Genomic DNA, 17,254 nt, shown 5'->3' on the forward strand with positions numbered 1-17,254 from the left:
CCACTGGCTGGGAGGGCGGGTAGAAGGCAAGGCCAAGTGAGGAGGAATTGAAGGAAGAATGGAGGGAGGGATGGAGGGAAGAAGAGATGGAGGGAGAGGGAAGCAGAGGGCAGGGGCTGCAGCTGCCCCACAGGGAGAGTGCAGGAGGGACAGAATGCATCCAAACGGCACCAAAAGGAGTCAGAAATTGTGCTGAGGGCTCCAGAGGACACTGGGTGCTACCTCTGGTGGGCTGTCCCCCCCAGCGTCACTCAGTGCCATCTCCTCGACTTCAGTACTGTGTTCAACCCACTGGATATCACAGAATCGTGGAATAATGGAGTTACTGCAGGGATAATGGGTACACATGGACAAAAGGACAAAGGGACTGATGGATGCAAGAATAGAGGGACACACAGACACAGGAGCTTTGCTGGCGGTGTTTATTGGTGTTTCTTTATGGGAAAACGGACTGTGTTCTTTCAAAGATCTGGTGGCGATATGCAGGGATGATCAAGTCCTTATGGAACATGGTGGGGACAGCACCAGTGTTTCATCCTGAAAGTCAAAGTGCAGGCGGTGACCTTATGGTCACTTTATTTGGTCTGTATGGCACCAGAACCCTTTGTGTTCTTTGGGTGACCTTATGGGGTCCTTATGGTACCACGATGATCACCTGCACCTTACAGGGATGGCACTGTTCTTCTTGGATCCTTTTTGATCTCCTCCACACCTCCCAGTCCAGAGGGATTTGGGGTCCCCCCACAGCCCAGGACCCTGCAGGATACAGGGGTCCCCCAGTGTCACTCACCTTGATAGGAAGATTCACAACCACGGGATCTGGGAGCGCCAGCAGAGGGGGAAGGGAATGGGAGTTCCGCTTTCCTCGTAGCAACTTAAGCTGCAGTGGGAGAAATGAGGAGATCCCAGTGGGCACCAGAACCTCCTCAAAAACCACTGAGGACCTGGGGCTCCCCAAATGGGAGGCACCTCCTGAGGGCACCGTAGTACTCACTCCTAAATAAAAAGCTCCGCTTGCTCCCACCTCGAAGTCATCCAGGAGCTGAGGAAGGAGGATGAGGGACAGTTTGGGTTGGAGTTAATAGGAAAGCATATGGCAGCGGGTGATGCCTTCGCAACAACCCCATATGGCCTCCCCTTGGTCTTAAAGGGAAAATCCCTACTGGTTCCCACAGACCCAATTGCTTCCACATGTCATCTGGAGTCCCTGGAATGTGGGGATTGGCTGGGGGTGGAGACCAGAAGGTGGAGATCCAAAGAAGGAAACAAGGGGACCCAAGAAGGGGGGCCGAGAGGATGCAAGGAGAGGGGACAGAGGGGACCTAAAGAGGAAACCCAAAGAGAAGAAACCAAGAAGACCCAAAGAAAGGGAATCAATAGGACTCACAAAGAGGAAACCAAGTGAACCCAGGGACCCAAAGAGAAGGAACCAAAGGAACCCAAAGCGAGGAAACCAAGGGGACAGAGGGGACCCAAAGAGCAGGAAGCAAGGGAACCCAAGGAGAAAGTGGTTGCGAGCCAGCCCGTTACCAAGAACCCGTCTGCACACCCTAGCCTGTGCCTGGAGGCACATGGAGGCGAGGAGCAGGAGCACGATGACAGCAACTGCTTTCATCTTCCACTGTACGCTGGGAGCTGGGTGAGGCTGCAAGAAGCCAGGGCTGCATTTATTCTCTTGGGACCCCCCTCACGTTCCCAAATGCCCCTGGGCTTGGCAGAGTCCCCTGGCACAGGCTGAGCCTGGCATGCAGCCAGCCCCTACCTTGGCTCCAGGGCATGGGAAGGAGCCAGGGATCAGGGGAAGGGCACTAAGTGCTGGGAACCCAATGGCACCGAGCCCCAAAGGGGGGAATCCTAATATCATGCCCGAATCCTAGAGTCCTATTGTCCTAGAATCCCAGAAGAACTAAGTTGGAGAAGACTTCTAAGAACATCAAGCCCAACCAAGGATGTGCCATGCCATTGTCCCCGCACCTACTCCCCAGCACCACAAGCCCGGGGCCCAGCAGGGTGACATGATGCAGATATGGTGACATGTCACAGGTTGTGGGTTTAGCGGTGGAATTGGCAGCACTGAGTTAATGGTTGGATGACCTGAGAGGTCTTTTCCAAGTTAAAAGAAGCCATGATTCCATGCTCAGCTGCTGGCTGAGCAGCCTGAGAACCTCGGACCCCATCACACTTTACGTTTCAGCATTGTACAGTCACAAAGAACTTAGGATTCCTTTTTAGATATCATCAAACCAGCAAAGAGGGTTTTCCTGAGTGGAACCTTTAATGTGAAGTTACTACCAAGTATCACCCACCTGCTTTGCCTTTATCTTAAAAACAGTCTTCACCTCACCTAAGTGTGATGTCAGTCTGTATTTAAATACAGCAAAACACACAGCACTGATAAGCTCCCTGACAAACGCTGCAGAGCAGAAGCAGCCCAAAGGAAACTCTTCCAGCTGACTGCTCTCTGGGCAATTTCCAAAGCAGACATTCAAGTGATCTTTTCAGAGCACAGCAGCTCTCTTATCTATGGGAAACGTCCCACAAGGCCGTGACCAGCTATCCATTCTGCCAGACATAACACTTAAAATTAGCACACCGCTTTTCCTTGAGGAACCGTTGAGCCATTTACAGTTCTGAGCCATTTATCAGTGTTTTATTATTTCTTTTCATCTGGATAAAACAAGAGTCACTTTCTTTGAAGCCATGACAGGAGGCTGGACCATCACGGGAACAAAACCAGTAGGACACCTTTTGTTCTGCTGAAACTCAGGCACACAGCCCAGTGACTCCAAACCCCAACACAAATTTTTGATTGCCTGACTGCGTGTCCTAAGGACAAATTGTCCTCATGGACAGAGGCAGCACTACTGCCGTTTCAGATTCATGATGCAGATTTCTGGATGTAACGTGGTGACTCCTGATGTTGGTTATGAGCAGAAAATACACGACGTGTCTCCTGATGAGACTGTAGGGGTCTTGTCACACCCAAGTGACTCCTTGACTTTATAGTTCTACGATACTGTGATTCTGTGGTTCCATGATTTGTTCATTCTATGAGTCTAAGACCCCACGATTCTGAGATTTCAAAGATCTAAAAGTCATGGTCTTTGGGTTTTGCAGCAGTAAATGACAAGGAAACCCAGCTGCCACTGCCAGATTTTTATTCACTCCCGATCTCCTGCTTGGCAACAAGGGCGCTGAGTGGACACTGCCAGGGACGCGTGTCTTTGTTGCCCTGTATTCTGATGTCCCTGTCACCCACCTGCTTCTATGTGTCCCCCTGTCCTCATGTCACCACGATGTCCCCGTGTCACCATGATGTCCCCACTGTCCATGTCCCATTGGCCTCTCACTTCTCAGTGTCCCCAGATGTCATGTTCCTAGGGCCCCAAGGGATCGGTCTCTCACCTTGGTGCCTCACAGGACTTAAGAGGACTCTGGCATACCTACTTGGACAAATCCTTGATATAGGGACCATCTCCAGGTGGTCCTGGAAGACAGAAGGCAAGTACCAGATGCTTGATTTGGTGCTTGGGGCTCGGTGCCATTGGGTTCCCAGCACTCAGTGCCTGTCCCCTGATCCACGGCTCCTTCCCATGCCCTGGGGCCGAAGTACGAGCTGGCTGCAAACCAGGCTCAGCCTGTGCCAGGGGACTCTGCCAAGCCCAGGGGCATTTGGGAAGTTATTCAAGAGTTAATTAACTACGGCTGAAAAAAGGACCTGGGCTCATGGTGGTTAGCCTTGCTGCCAACTCCTCTTCTCGAGTCCCCTCATCTCGCCTCACCTCCTGTCTTGTCTTGCCTTTTGTTTCGCCCCTTCTGGCGCCCCCTTCTGTCCTCCCCTCATCACATCTCACCTTTCATCTTGCCCTATCTGGTGTCCCCTTCTGGAATCCCTATCTGGTGTCATCTCATCTCACTTCTTATTGACCCCCTTCTGGTGTCCCATTCTGGCACCCCCTTCTCCCATCCCCTTCTCATCCCCCTTTGTCTCCCCTAGCCTTTTGTCTCACCTCTTTTGGATTCTCCTTCTGGCATCCCCTCATCTCACCTCACCTCTTTTGCCATCCTCTTCTGGCCTCCCCTTACCTCATCTCGCTTCTTGTCTTGCCCCTTCTGGCTTTTTTTGTATTCCAGCAATACCAGAAGACATTCATTTTGTATTTTTTGTCACTGATGACACACTCCCTGGTGGTTCTCTCAGTCAGAAGGCAGCATCCAGAGATGCTGGAGGAATACGCTCTGAGGCACGTGATTTGATGTCCAGGAGCTGACCTCGATGCCCCTTGTCTCGTCTGAAGCTTCTCTCCTCCTACCCTGTGGGTTCTGTGATCCAGCAGGGACCATGCAGGGACACACACACAGCAGCAGTGGGAACCCAGAGTCCTTTCAGAGGAGATCCAATTCTGTCATGGCCTACTAACGGGGCAAAAAAGGTGACTCTCACATCCAGCGTGTTCTGATGGTAATAATGAAACTTAATGGTGCACGATTCCATGACTTGCACAAGGGGCAACGGGAAGGGAAGGGAAGAGAAAGAAACTGGTGGGAGATGCCACAAGGTAATGGAAGAGAAAGGAGACCAGGAGGAGACACCCCATGGGAAGGGAAGGGAAAGGATAGAAATGGGAGAGATGACATAAGGGAAGGGAAGGCATGGGAAGGCAACTGTGGGGAAATGCCGTATAGGAAGGGAGGGGGACAGGGGAAATCGTGTAAGGGAAGAGAAGGGAATGGGATTGGGACTGGGAGAATTTGCCACATGGGAAGGGAAGAGAAGGAAACCAGGGTGAGACATTACAAGGGAAGGGGACAAGGGGGAAAGGCTGGAACGAAAGGGAAGGGGACCGGTATGAGATGCCGCAAGGGAAGAGAAGGGAAGGAAACCGGGGTGATGATGCAAGGGAAGGGAAGGAGACCAGAGGGAGATGCGGGAAGGGAAGGGGACTGGGGGGAAACGCCGCAAGGGAGGGGAAGGGAAGGAAACTGGTGGGAGATGCTGCAAGGTAACGGCAGGGGACGGGAACGGGGCAGGGGAGAGACGCCGCAAGGGAGCTGAAGGGAAGGGGAGCGAGAAGAGAGCCGGCGGCGCCGGCGCTGACCAATGAGAGGGAGGCCGGTGGCGGGGCGGCGCCGGCGCTGACCAATGAGAGGCCGGGCCTTCGCCGTCGCCCCGCGCCGATGGCGGCCGGCTCAGCCTGCGTGCCGCCGTTCCCCACGGCTGAAGCGGCGGCCGGGCGAGGCTCAGAGCTGGCGGGCCTCTGCCCGGAGGGACCGCGTGCAGCACGGCAGGTTCGGCTGCTCAGTGTGCGAGGCCGGGAAAGCTCGCGGGCTGCGGCTCCAGGGCGGGCAGAGGAAGTCACAGCACCGGTGCTGCTGGAACCCGCGTGCTGTCATGCTGCGTTTCCACGAGGACGGCGGGCCCTCCCCGAGGAGCCGAGGGCGGCTTTGCTGCTGTGTTCGTTACCCGATGAAGCCCGACGCAGAGGGGCTGGGCAGACAGTCTTGCTAAAGAGGCCCGTGCTAGAGCAGGATTGACAGCACGACTCCTTTCGTTCCCCTTGAGCCCTGGCCAGGCTGCGGGGAGAAAGCCACGAGGAGAAAGAGGGCAGCGGCTGTCCCCCCGCACCGCTCCGTACGTTGGTTTATTCCGTGCGAGAAAGGCTGGAGCTGCTTGCAGCGGCTCTGGACGCCTCACCGTGGGATGGATGCATTGCTGTGCAACTTGCCCATGGCTGGGAGAGGTTCTCCAGATCCTCATTGCAAACGGGGCTCCGCAGTGACTGCGGGTCTGGGTGATGGTAAAGTACTGGGGCAGTTGGTGAGGCACCTGAGCTCAGGTGGCAATGAGGGATCGGGAGGGGGAGGGGGCAGGCAGGTGGACCCCGGGGGTCAGAACGGGGGAGGCACAGACAGGAGGGGTGGAAGAGGACTACAGTGATCAGAATGGAGGAACTGAAAGGGGAAAAAGGGGAGGGGAGGCGCAACCCCGGGGGTCACACAGAGCGACGGGGGAGGTTGTGGGCGACCAGTGGCAGGGGGAGGGGAGGAGGGCAGTGAAATACACGGGGTGGGGGAGGCGGGGAAACACAGGGCAGCTGCCCCCGCCGAGCGGAAGCCCCGAGCGCCACAGAGACCCCGCGGGGCCAACGCAGAGCGGCACGTGGCCCCCAGCCCCCTTAACCCCGGGGCCCCCCCCGGAACACCCACCTGTAGAAGCTGAGGCGGCGCTCGGAGCCCCGGGGTGTCCCGCCCCACTTCCGCCTCCTCCTCAGTCGCGGGGCTGATGACGTCACTCAGCGGGGACGGCGCGGCGCCACAGCGACGGCGCGGCGCACGCGCTGAAGCGCTGTCGCCATGGGGACGCCATCACGCATGCGCTGTCGTCACGAGGATGGCTGCAATGAGGGAGGGCGCACCGTCTCCACGGCATCAGATGGAAAACGGCGCTTGGAGACTGCAGCTGCGGGGCAGCAGCTCAGCACAGCGCTGCCGATGAATGGAGCCGAACGAGGAGCGAAGGCGCTGGCCGGACTCCGTGCCGGGCTCGAACGCGCCTCGATCCGCGCGATCGCTCCCTCTCTTCCGGGGCTGCTCGGCTCAGCCAGGAGCCGCTCCCGGACACCGGGCGGGTCCCGCCTCTCGCGGTCAGCCGCCGCTTCTCGCAGCCGGGCAGCGCCTCGCCGCAACGACGGAGGACGGCTCGGTTCCTCCTCCGAGGGCAGCCGGATTCTGACGGGGGACGAACGTGCCCCCGCGCCGCCTTCCCCTGACCGCCCGGCGTCCCTGAGGCACGGGGAGGGCGGCGGCGGGGACGCGGGGCGGCGAACCGCCGCTTTCCCCGCGCGGAGCCCCGCGGCTCCTCCATCCCGCCGTCGCCATCAGCATCTCCATGGCGGTGGCCCCGCGTCCGCAGCCGCCATTGGCGGAGAGCCCGCGCTCGGCCCCGCCTCCTCCGCTCTGCCATTGGTCGGTGCGCCGAACGGGGCGGGCGCTCCGCGCGGGGTCCTTTCTGTCCGCGGGCGCGCCGTCATTGCGACATCACCGCGCGCGTCCCCGTGGCCCCGGCCCCGCTGCCCTCGCGATGCCTGCCGTCGTGCGCCCGCTCCGCTTCCGGGCCCCGGCTGCGGCTGCGGGAGGAGAAGGGCGGGGATGTGGGGGACCTCAGCGGGGCCGGGCCCGCGCCGCCCCGTCCCGCTCCGTGCGGGCCTTCCGGGAGAGCGGCGAGCGCGGGCTGGCGGCCGCCGGCAGGTGGGGGAGCGGGGCGTCCGGGCGGGCGGCGCGGCCCGGCGGTGGCGTGGGGAACCCGCTGGAGACGAGCGGCTCCGGGGCACCTTGACGTTCCGCTCCAGGCGGTCGCGGTGCCGGCCCGAGGCCGGCGCTGTGCGGGGCGGGGCTGAGCGCGGGGCGATCGCCTCCTGCTCCTGCTGCCTTCGCTGCTGCCGGTAAAGCGGGCTTCTCGGCCGCCTGCACAAGGCGCGCTGCTGGCTCGCGTTCAGCCGAGCGTCGGCCCGCAGCTCCAGAGCCTTTTCCTCCACGCGGCCTTCCGGCCGCTCTGCCCCAAGCCTGCAGCGGTGCCTGGGCTTGTTGTGAACAAAGTGCGGGACCCGGCATTGAGTGATGTTGAACCTCGTGCCGCTGGCATCAGCCATCGATCGGCCTGTCTGTAGTCCTCTGCAGGGTCCTTAGGCAGATTATAGGAGGATGCCGTAGCTGAGGGGCGATGGGAGACAGGGAGGGGAGCATCCTGCCGTGCCACCGGCAGCCCGGGGACCACGTGCTGTGGGTGCCGGCACGGAGCTCCTCCATCCGTCAGCACGGGAGCTGCGGTTCTGGCTGCAGCGGCAGGAACTCAGCGCAGCCCTGCAGGGAGCGGTCCGGCAGCACAAGAAGAAGATGACGGCCGTGGAGTGCGAGAGCCTCAGCAGCGTCTGCAGCCCGTGAGGAGCTGAGCGGGGCTGGGGAGAGGAAGCTGTGGGAGTCCTGGGGGGGGACGCGCAATGACAGCATCAGTGGCAGAATCATCTGCTTCCTCCTCCGCTCCTGATACCGTGCGCTGGTTTTCTTTGAGAAGCCAGTGCAGAACCAGACTCCACTGTCACATCTGTGGGGTTCCACAGAACACACAGACATGGGGTAAGTTTAGGTTGGATATCAGGACAAACTTCTCTACAGGAAGGTTCTTAAGCACTGGAATGGGCTGCCCAGGGAGGTGGTTGAGTCACCATCCCCAAACGTGTTTAAAAACCGTTTGGATGTGGTGCTCCGGGACATGATTTAGAGGAGGGTTGTTAGAGTTGGGGTACTTCAGGTTGTGGTTGGACTCGATGCTCTTGAAGGTCTTTTCCAACGTGAGCGATTCTGTGATTCTACAGGGACACAGTGTGTTGGACTGCTGTTTGTTGCAGAACACCAGCACAGGGCAGGACTGGGGACTGGGAAGATCACAGAAGATCACAGAAAAACCAAGGTTAGAGAAGACCTACAAGATCATCCAGTCCAACTGTCCACCTATCACCAATAGTTCTCACTAAACCATATCCCTCAACACGAAATCCGAACGTTCCTTGAACACCTCCAGGGTTGGTGACTCTACCACCTCTCTGGGCAGCCCATTCCACTGCCTGACCACTCTTTGAGAGAAGTAGTATTTCCTAATGTCCAGCCTAAATCTCCCCTGGTGCAGCTTGAAGCATTCCCTCTAGTTCTGTCACCAGTTACACGAGAGAAGAGGCCGAAGCCCAGCTCACTACAGCCTCCCTTCAGGTAGTTATAGAGAGCAATAAGGTCTGCCCTGAGCCTCCTCTTCTCCACAATGAACACTCCCAGCTCCTTCATCCCCCACCCATCAGGCCTGTGCTCCAGACCCCTCACCAGCTGTGTTGCCCTTCTTGGAACACGCTTTGGGGGCATCCTCAGGTGCGTTCAGATGGTCCTGTAGTCTTCTGGAAGGGTCTGGAAATGTTCCTGAAGTGTCTTGGGGTGTCTAGTGGATCCTGGACTCATCCAGAAGGGTCTGGAGATGTCCCAGAGGGTTTGTTGGGGTGAGCAGAGGGTGCCCAGGGTTTCCTGGAGTGTTCCAGAGTTCTCGAATGGGGATTTTGAGGACAACCTCACATAGTGACACGTTCTTATGCTGCTTTGTCCCCATGGGATCGTCCCCAAAAATATCTGTTTCCATTAAAATAAATACTATGTCAATTTTGTTGTATTTTTTCGCCACTTCCTTTCAGAAATGGATGGTTCTCGCCAAATCTCCGTGCAAAGCTCCACAGAAACAACTCCCCACAGGCCACCAGGTGACACCAGGACAACCGTCAGCAGTGTCAGCACCGGGACAACCACCTGTCCCCGAAGTTCTCACTGTCACTGTAACCGTGGAACCTGGGGCCATACCAACCCGTCTACCTCGAGAGCCCCATCAGCATCCTACAGCTCCTGGAGCCTGGTGACGCTGTCACCCTGGCTGTCCATGACTGTCCGAAGCTGTCCCCCCTGCCTTGGTGGCACAACTGCAGCATGGTGACATCCTCATTGAAGAGGTGACGAGGAGGATTACAGGGAGGGAGCTGGGGACAGTTGGGGGACACATGGGGTGTGACATGGGGTTGGTGGTATCATCGTTGGTGGTACTATCATTGGGTGTCACCTTCACTGGATGCCATTGGGTGTCACTGAGTGTCACTGTCTTCAGGTGACACCATGACACAAGGTGACCTCGATGTGGAACAGCCATGACGCAGTGTCCCCATCCCTGGCTGTCACTGTTGTTATCATCATCTGGTGTCACCATCACTTGTGTGTCACCATCTCTTGGATGACACTATTCCCTGTACACTGAGCACCACACAGAGGGTGGGACTCGACTGTCATCCGGCCCCGCAAGCCCTGCGTTGTCACCATGCTGTCACTGAGCCTCTTGCTGTCCTTTGTCACCCCTCCAGGTCTGCCTACAGTCGGCCTCTTGTGAGGTTCAGATGTGCTATGTGGATCAGGCTTTGTTTTTAAAGTCCTCGGTGGCTGCTTGCTTTGTACTGCTGGCTGTTGTTTGATAGGAGCAAGAGAAGTCTTGTGTGCTAAGAAGAACCTGGTGGTGGAGGGGAAAAAAATCCTCAGGGTTTGGATGCTTCCGTGTGTTACGAGTGATGGTGATACCGCTGCTCGATCAGTTTGAGTGCATGAAACAAGTCTGCAATCTTTTATTAATGGAGTAATGTGAAGGGAGTCCTATGGATTTGAGAGTTGACTTTAAGTCTGTGGGCATTTTCCAGGAGCAGGGGTAAGGGATGAGGCAAGGAAAGTTGTGGTAAGAGGATGAGGTGTAGGAATAAGAACAGCTTCCATTGATATCAACTCCCGCGGTTACTTTTTGACTTGGAATGCATGCTTTTTTTAGTAAAGAACAAACTCATTGTGCAGCTTTTGAATGAATTCATTCACACCTGTTACTGTTTGGTGTTCTTCTCTACATGGAACTGCAATTGAAATGGAGACTCCTGGTCTGATTGCCAGCCCCCTCCCGCATGCTCAGATCAGCCAAGTTTGCAAGGCCTGGCTCTTGGTGCCCAGTTGTGCCCAAGGTCAGAGAGTTGGCTCTTCTCGGCTTTGAGATGTGTTTTCCAGTTGCATGTTGTGTTATTTCTGTTGCGTTGACCTCTTGAGCTGCAGCCCCAACTGGGGATCCAAGTAAACTAACACAGCAGGAATGGTTGAGGTATATGTGAACTTGGATTGGAAATGCAATGCCAAGGACTGCACAAATGTGGGACAGTTCTGTCAGTGTAAGGAAAGGCATCTGCTGGCTGAGTGCTTTGCTGGGTGGGCATCACCCTGCTGAAGAGTAGGCAGCTGTTGTCTTTGCAGACAGCCACATCCATGGGGATTGGAAAGCTTTTTCTGCCTTCCAGCTCTTGGCTGTTGATCTGAGAGCGGAGGTTCTTGCCTGGAAAGAACCACCAGCAGAAAGGATCCCATGCATGGCTTCTGAGCCCTTTCAGATAAACCAGCTGGATTAACGTGGCCTGTGACCTTGGTTTGGAGTTAATCCAGCAGGCTTTGCCCAAAGCAGAATGACCTGTGGGCACAGCGTCCAGCAGGTAGAAGTGACCAACAGCTGGAGACAGCAGCAGCTTGAGCAGCGCTCTTGAGGGAAATCCTCACTGGGAACAAAGGCCCAGAAGAAGAGAGTAGCTTGTCCCTGTGTTCACATAGTAAGGTTTTCCTTTCTCACCTGACTGTTACCTCTCAGGTGGTGCCTACAGCTGTGTGATGTGCTCTGCAGGAATTGCTAATGTTTTGCATTTAACCTTGTCTTTCATCTTCTTTTAAAGCTTAGAGGCAACCTTAATTTCTACAGTCCTGAGCTTTGTGCCACAAGAGCTCTCCAGTTTCTACCTGTGATGTGAGACTGTATTGTGTCTACTCTATGTCAGGCTCTTCTTCTCTTTTCATTTTAAGCTAGGAAAATTCATTTCTGGGACAGGAGAAGAAGAAATGCAACAATCTTCCCTGCACTGCTCAGTTTGCCTGAGTTGCCATGTGCTCCTCATTTTTCTTGTATCCTTCAATTCCAAGTTCATATTTTCCCCAAAACAAAAGAATTCAAAAGTAACCACCTACAGTTAAGTAAGCGATTTCAGTATTTATTTCTGATTGTGGCAATTACTTCAGTTCAGAAGTCATGCTTAATTTACGGTGCCTGTTTTAATTTTAACAAAGTTTGCAGTTGCAGCTGACTTCCCAAGGCTGCAGCACATGGTGGTGGCACAGCCTTGGGCTTCTGCATTTGTGCTAATCCTCTGTCTTGCAGGTCAGCTGGTGCTAGAAGTGGACGGCATCCCAGTGTGAATGAAGGTTTGTGTAGGAGCAGCTGCTGATGGGAGGAAGGAAGTGCAGGCTAATGGACTCTGAAGCATCTCCCAGTACGGTACCAGGGGAGGCAGTAGTGATGTTGGGGGGCAGTTGCAGAAGAACACAAGGAGCTCCTCAGCAGGAAGCTGCAAACCCTGCAGAAAGCTGCAGGAGACTCAGAGCACATGTGGATGCCCAGGAGGAAATGGAGGCCCAGTATTTGAGCAGCGCCTGGCCATGGAGTGCTTTCCAGTCCAAATGCTTAAAGCCACAGTCCAGTTAGAGAGGCTGACACACGTCCTGGGGCCTAAAGATGCTGCTAGAGAAGCCAGGACTGGCCCTGAGGCCTAAAAACAGAGCCAGAGAGACTGGCAGTGGCCACAGGACCTGAAGCCACAGCCAGAGCGGCCAGCACCAACTCTGGGGCATAAAGCCACAGCCCCAGCCAGAGAGGCTGGCACAAGTCCTGGGGTATAAAGCCACAGCCAGAGAGGTCTGCGCTGGCCCTGAAGTCTGAAGCTCCAGCCAGAGAGCCCAGCACCAGCCCTGGGCCATAATGCCACAGTTATAGCCACAGAGGCCAGCACCAGACCAGATGGGGCTTAAAGCCACATCTACAGCCGAACAGGCTGGCACCAGATGTGGAGCCTAAAGCCAAATCCTGAAAGGTCGGCACCAGCCCCTGCGCCTGAAGCACAGCCAGAGAAGCCGGAACCAGGCCAAGGGCCTAAAGACAAAGCCACAGCTGGAGAGGCCTGCACTGGCCCCAGGTCCTAAAGCCACAACCACAGCCAGAGAGGCTGGCACCACTGCTGTGGCCTAAAGCCGAAGCTGGAGAAGCCGGCACTGTCCCCAGGACTTCAATCCACAGCCTGAAAGGCTGACACCGGCTCCAGGGCCTAAAGCCAGGCACAAGAGGCCAGCACCAGCTTCGGGTCTAAACCACAGCCACAAAGGCCTACGCCGGCCCCGGGGCCTGAAGGTGCAGCCACAGCCCGAGAGGCCGGAACCAGGCCAAGGGCCTAAAGCCACATCTGCAGCCCGAGAGGCCGGCACCAGCCCTGGGGCCCAAAGCCAGAGGCACAGGCCAGCTCCGGCCCCAGGGCACACAGATGTGCCTTCCTATTGGTTTCTACTGATTCCTATAGGACTCCATTGACCACTCTGAGGCCATACTGGTCCTTACTGGTTTTTACTTAGCCATACTGGACTTTTCTGGTCTATACTGGTGTGCACTCCTCCCAGTTCCTACTAGTTCCTCTGGGACTCTACTGACCACAACGAGGCCATATTGAGTTTTTATTGGGCTGCATAAGAGTCATGTTCACTTCTCTGTTGCTTTACTTCAATTAACCCCCATTCAGTTAACCCCATTCACCCCACTGGGTGACCCTGGTGTTGATTTCCTAAAATTTGGATCTAGGAGATCAAGGCAGTTGAAGAACGAGTGAAGCCAGCTCCTTCTAAGAGCGAAGGAGGTTCCTGTGGAGAGAACCCTCAGACCTTGCAAGTCTTCCTCTGACACTTCAGCCATCATGGCTCAGCAAGGAGATGACCGTGGTTCTAATTCCTGCTCTGTGAGAGGAAAAGTATGGCTGGGTTTCCTTTGCTTGATGTTTCTTTCTTTTTCCCATGTTTAAGGGAAGGGGTGGAGCAGGAGGAGCCCTACTGGTCCTTTGTCACCTCAAAAACCACTTGGATTTTGCGCTCCCTGCTGACAGTCTGGGCTAATGACGTGGACATGGCTTAGGCTGTATTTTCCCTTAGTGATAATTAATCTCTCAGCACTCTGATAATCTATCTCTGGCACAATCTGGAACCTCTCTGCAAACCTTGGCTGCCCGTTCCCACTGACGTTTCTTCCTTTCTCTCCCCAGAAGCAGCGCGGCGCGGTTCCCTGTGTTTGGGAGCAGCAGCCAGCAGGCTGCCGGAGATCCAACCGCATCTTGCAGCGCGCAGAGGGACGCGATGGGAACAGAGCGTCCTTACTGCCACGCAAAAGTGAGTTTCTTGAGGCCTCTGTTATGAAGGATGGAGGAATGAATTTTGAGTATTACTTCTGAGTGGGTGTAGTGCTGCAGGGGATGTCAAATAAGCCACTGTGGAAGTGTTGGAGAGACCGACAGCGGCAGTTGGTGGCAGCAGTGAGGCAGAAGTCTGCATATAAATGCTTAGAGTCGAGTGAATTCCTTTTAGAGCCACAAAATGTGTCTCAACTTTTGCACCTGATAGTGTTTTGTTTGGTGATGCACCTCTGCTCTGTCAAATGTAGAGCTGTCAGGGAGGCTGGGGTTCTTCTGCTGTCATCTGAGCAAGAATGAGACTTTTGGTTTTTTGTTGTTTTATGGATGGATTTGGTCTGACAGGACAATACTTCTACAGGCTACTGGTTTCTGTTAAATCAGCAAATTGTATTTTGTTGTAGGGACGGAGCCTGCGCGTCTGTGGAATGGTGCTGGGCAAGGGGGGAAGCGGAAAGCCTCCGCAGGTAAGCAGCTCTTGTGAGCTGTGGTGTGGGTACCTGCCTCTAAATAGGGCTGCATGCAGGGCTGTGTGTGATGGAGAGGAAAGGACACTGCAGATCTGTGTTGACTGCAGAAATGGCACAGTGTTGAATCAGCAGAAAGGCAAATGGAAGAAACTATGCTTGAAGACCAGAAATTTGTGTCTGACTGTGCTAAAGTCTTCCTCCAAAGAGATGCTCTTCATGTCTTTCTTGTTTCCTTTCTGTCAGAAGCTGATGCCAGTGGCCTTCCTCTGAAGCGCAGCCTTGCAGAAAGGCAGGGGGAAGCTACAGACCATGACATGGCACCCAAGAGAGGTACAGACGCACAACAGGCATCTGGGTTTGGTGCACTGTCTTTCTAACTAGGCTTTCTGTCTGTTCTTCCTGGGACTGTTCTCACTGCGTGTTGCTTGGGGTCTTAATCCCCGGGACTTATAGTTACCTTTCCTGTGCTGATTTGAAATACAAACCCACAGTTCATCCACGATCCTAAGATCCGTGACTGTGAACACTGCAGATGAGATGTGCTAGCATTGTGACCCATTTTGCAGACCGAAAGTAGTATTGGACTCTTGTTATATCTTCTTGCTTCTTCTTTCTTGCCAGAGATAGGTGCTGAGCCCAATGGAAAGATCTACACGAAAGTGGTGCAGGAAGTCCTTTCTGAGAGAGCTCATCTCCAGGCTGGAGGGCTTCCTACAACAGCAGGTCCCAGCTCAGGGAGAAGACCTTCCCCTGCAGCGTGCCCCCGCTCTGTCTCCAAGTCCCTGGCTGAATGTAAACGCAAGGGCTTGGAAGAAGAGCAGCAAACAGCAGCGCAGTTGCCTGCTACCAAAAGAGCGAGGGGTCAGAGCGGAGACAGCGTGCCGGCTCCAGCAGCACAGCCTGGGCCTGCTGCAGCACGGAGCTCCAAGCTAAGAGGTAAGAAGGTGCTGTGGTACCCACCCTGTAGGGTAGGTGCTGCCCTTATCAAGCACACTGAAGTTGCATAGGGTTTGCTTTGCTTTTTCCTTCTCTGCAGAGGGGAAAAGAGTTGAAGCCTACAAAGTCCAAAGGCAGTGAGGTGCCACAGTATGTAACCCCGACTCCATTAACTCCATGGTAGTCTTCTGCACCTTTCCACTGGAAATGTCATTCACTGAGAGGCTTCCAATTTCCTTTGTCTTTTTTCTGCCATCTGTTTTTATGGTACCCATGTTTCTGCAGTTTTGCTGCTGACAGAACGAATTCAGTTTTATTCTTGCTTTATAGCAAGAAGACAACGAAAAGAGAGAAGAGTGGAATTGAAGAAGGCTTCTCTGAGAGCTGCCGCTGCACGTGCAGAGGTGAGTCCTTGGTGAGCACAGACACGGCTCTTGTTGTTCTCAGTGCCTCTGCCTGTCAGACATGAAAGATATTGCAGAATCCCAAGGCAAGCAATGTAATAGAAAAACACCCAGCTGTATGTTTAAGGAAATCACACTGTCAGTGACAGCTGCCTAGGGGAGCTTGGATGCCTTCCTCTGGCTTGAGAAGGACACTGTTGGTAACGGCTGGAGGGTTTTTCTGTGATAAAGAGCCTTGCCATGTCGGGCACTGCGACCTTTGGGACCTCATTCCCCCAGCAGAGCATGAATCTTACCATAGGCAGCGTGTTATGGGAAGGAATGTCAGTGACCTGAATGGCAGGAACGTGCTGGGCTGCATGGGGCCGTTCTGGAAGGTTTACTGATCAGACTTTCTTAATGAGATCGCCCTAGATTGTTTCTGTCCTATCTCTATACTTGCCTTATTTCTTTCCAGTCATCCGCAATGAACACCCTTGTGGAGATGATGCAGAAGCTGCAGCTGAAGGACTGAGAGGAAGAGCATCAGAAGGCAGCGGCTGCAGCACGCAGAGTTACAGGGCAGCGTTCTGAGTGCCACCCAACTTGGCACTCCATGTTTGGTTGTAGTCAATAAAAAATAGTCACAATTAGAGATTGACAAAGAGCGCATGGCCTGATTTGTCCAGTGGCATTCCATGAGCTGCTGCACTACTGCTGGTCCAGAGTAGAAACTATGCAGCTTCGGACCACCAAGCTGCCATCCTGGCATTGTTCTTCTTGGAGGCAGTGGAACTTGGAGGTTCTCCTGCTGTTGCTGACACCTGACGTTGCCTAGGGAGGACTTGGCCACTGCACTCTGCTCCACCCCCTGCGCCACACACACGTGTGCAGCCCACCACCCTTCCACCTGCCATGCAAACGCACCATCCCATCTTGCACACTTCAGCCACATGGCTTTCCTCCTCCTCCCCCCACCAGATCCCATTCCTGCTTCCCCTTCCCCACCCCGCCCCCCCATTGCTTTGGCCCCAGTAGCGTGCCACCCCCCGTAGCCCTCCAGTTTGCATGAGGCTTTGCTTCCTTCGTGCACAACCCCTCCATTGCTGTGCCCCTTGTTGCAGCCTTCTTTTGCAGCACCATTTAGCGATTTCACAGAATCACAGAATCACAGAATTGCCAGGGTTGGAAGGGACCTCAAGGATCATGAATCTCCAACCCCCCTGCCACACGCAGGGCCACCAACCATTCCACCTAATGCTAGACCAGACTGCCCAGGGCCCCATCCAATCTGGCTTTGAACACCTCCAGGGACGGGGCATCCACAACCTCCCTGGGCAGCATGTTCCAGTACCTCACCACTCTCTCTGTAAAGAATTTCCCCCTGATGTCCAACCTAAATCTCCCTTCCCTCAGCTTAAAACCATTTCCCCTTGTCCTGCTGTCACTCACCCTTTCAAAGAGTTGATTCCCCTCCTCTTTGTAGGCTCCCTTTAGGTACTGAAAGGCTGCAATGAGGTCACCCCGCAGCCTTCTTTTCTCCAGGCTGAACAAGCCCAGCTCTTTCAGCCTGTCCTCGTAGGGGAGGTGCTCCAGT

General features: G+C 55.0%; 1 protein-coding gene and 1 long non-coding RNA gene across 8 annotated transcripts; one reads left to right on the plus strand and one right to left on the minus strand.

The window, feature by feature from the left end:
* Nucleotides 1-50: 50 nt before the first annotated feature.
* LOC149911703 (uncharacterized) lies at nt 51-6,815 on the minus strand. Of its 3 annotated transcripts, XR_016462950.1 has the most exons (4): nt 6,208-6,815; nt 995-1,042; nt 791-880; nt 51-537 (listed from the first exon to the last, which is right to left on the minus strand). It is a non-coding gene; the product is annotated as an uncharacterized LOC149911703 (long non-coding RNA). The 3 variants fall into 3 exon arrangements; XR_016462949.1 differs by lacking the exon at nt 995-1,042 and having other exon boundaries at nt 6,208-6,808; XR_016462948.1 differs by lacking the exon at nt 6,208-6,815 and having other exon boundaries at nt 995-1,416.
* A 903-nt stretch (nt 6,816-7,718) lies between these two features.
* On the plus strand, nt 7,719-16,513 carry LOC149911704 (zinc finger CCCH domain-containing protein 11A-like). 5 transcript variants are annotated; one of them, XR_016462952.1, is made up of 9 exons: nt 8,004-8,763; nt 9,231-13,436; nt 13,725-13,848; nt 14,273-14,335; nt 14,582-14,668; nt 14,960-15,274; nt 15,375-15,424; nt 15,605-15,678; nt 16,136-16,192. XR_016462952.1 is itself a non-coding variant. In XM_090133337.1 (8 exons), exons 2-8 carry the CDS (start codon nt 13,383-13,385, stop codon nt 16,190-16,192), a joined length of 774 nt encoding a protein of 257 aa, XP_089989463.1. In that variant the 5' UTR covers nt 7,719-8,467; nt 9,231-13,382; the 3' UTR covers nt 16,193-16,513. The 5 variants fall into 5 exon arrangements, 4 of the variants coding, with proteins under 4 accessions (XP_089989463.1, XP_089989464.1, XP_089989466.1 ...); XM_090133337.1 differs by lacking the exon at nt 15,375-15,424 and having other exon boundaries at nt 7,719-8,467; nt 16,136-16,513; XM_090133338.1 differs by lacking the exon at nt 15,375-15,424 and having other exon boundaries at nt 7,719-8,133; nt 16,136-16,513.
* Nucleotides 16,514-17,254: the final 741 nt, after the last annotated feature.

Source organism: Phasianus colchicus, unplaced genomic scaffold, assembly GCF_987193195.1.
Source record: "Phasianus colchicus unplaced genomic scaffold, bPhaCol1.hap1.1 HAP1_SCAFFOLD_59, whole genome shotgun sequence".
NCBI lineage: Eukaryota > Metazoa > Chordata > Aves > Galliformes > Phasianidae > Phasianus > Phasianus colchicus.

Excerpts from the sequence above, each read along its gene's own strand:
- LOC149911704 (XM_090133337.1), top strand. The coding sequence starts at position 13,383 with ATGGCTCAGCAAGGAGATGACCGTGGTTCTAATTCCTGCTCTGTGAGA. Across the intron at positions 14,336-14,581 it reads GAAGCGGAAAGCCTCCGCAG|AAGCTGATGCCAGTGGCCTT; the intron begins GTAAGCAGCTCT and ends CCTTTCTGTCAG. Across the intron at positions 14,669-14,959 it reads TGACATGGCACCCAAGAGAG|AGATAGGTGCTGAGCCCAAT; the intron begins GTACAGACGCAC and ends CTTTCTTGCCAG.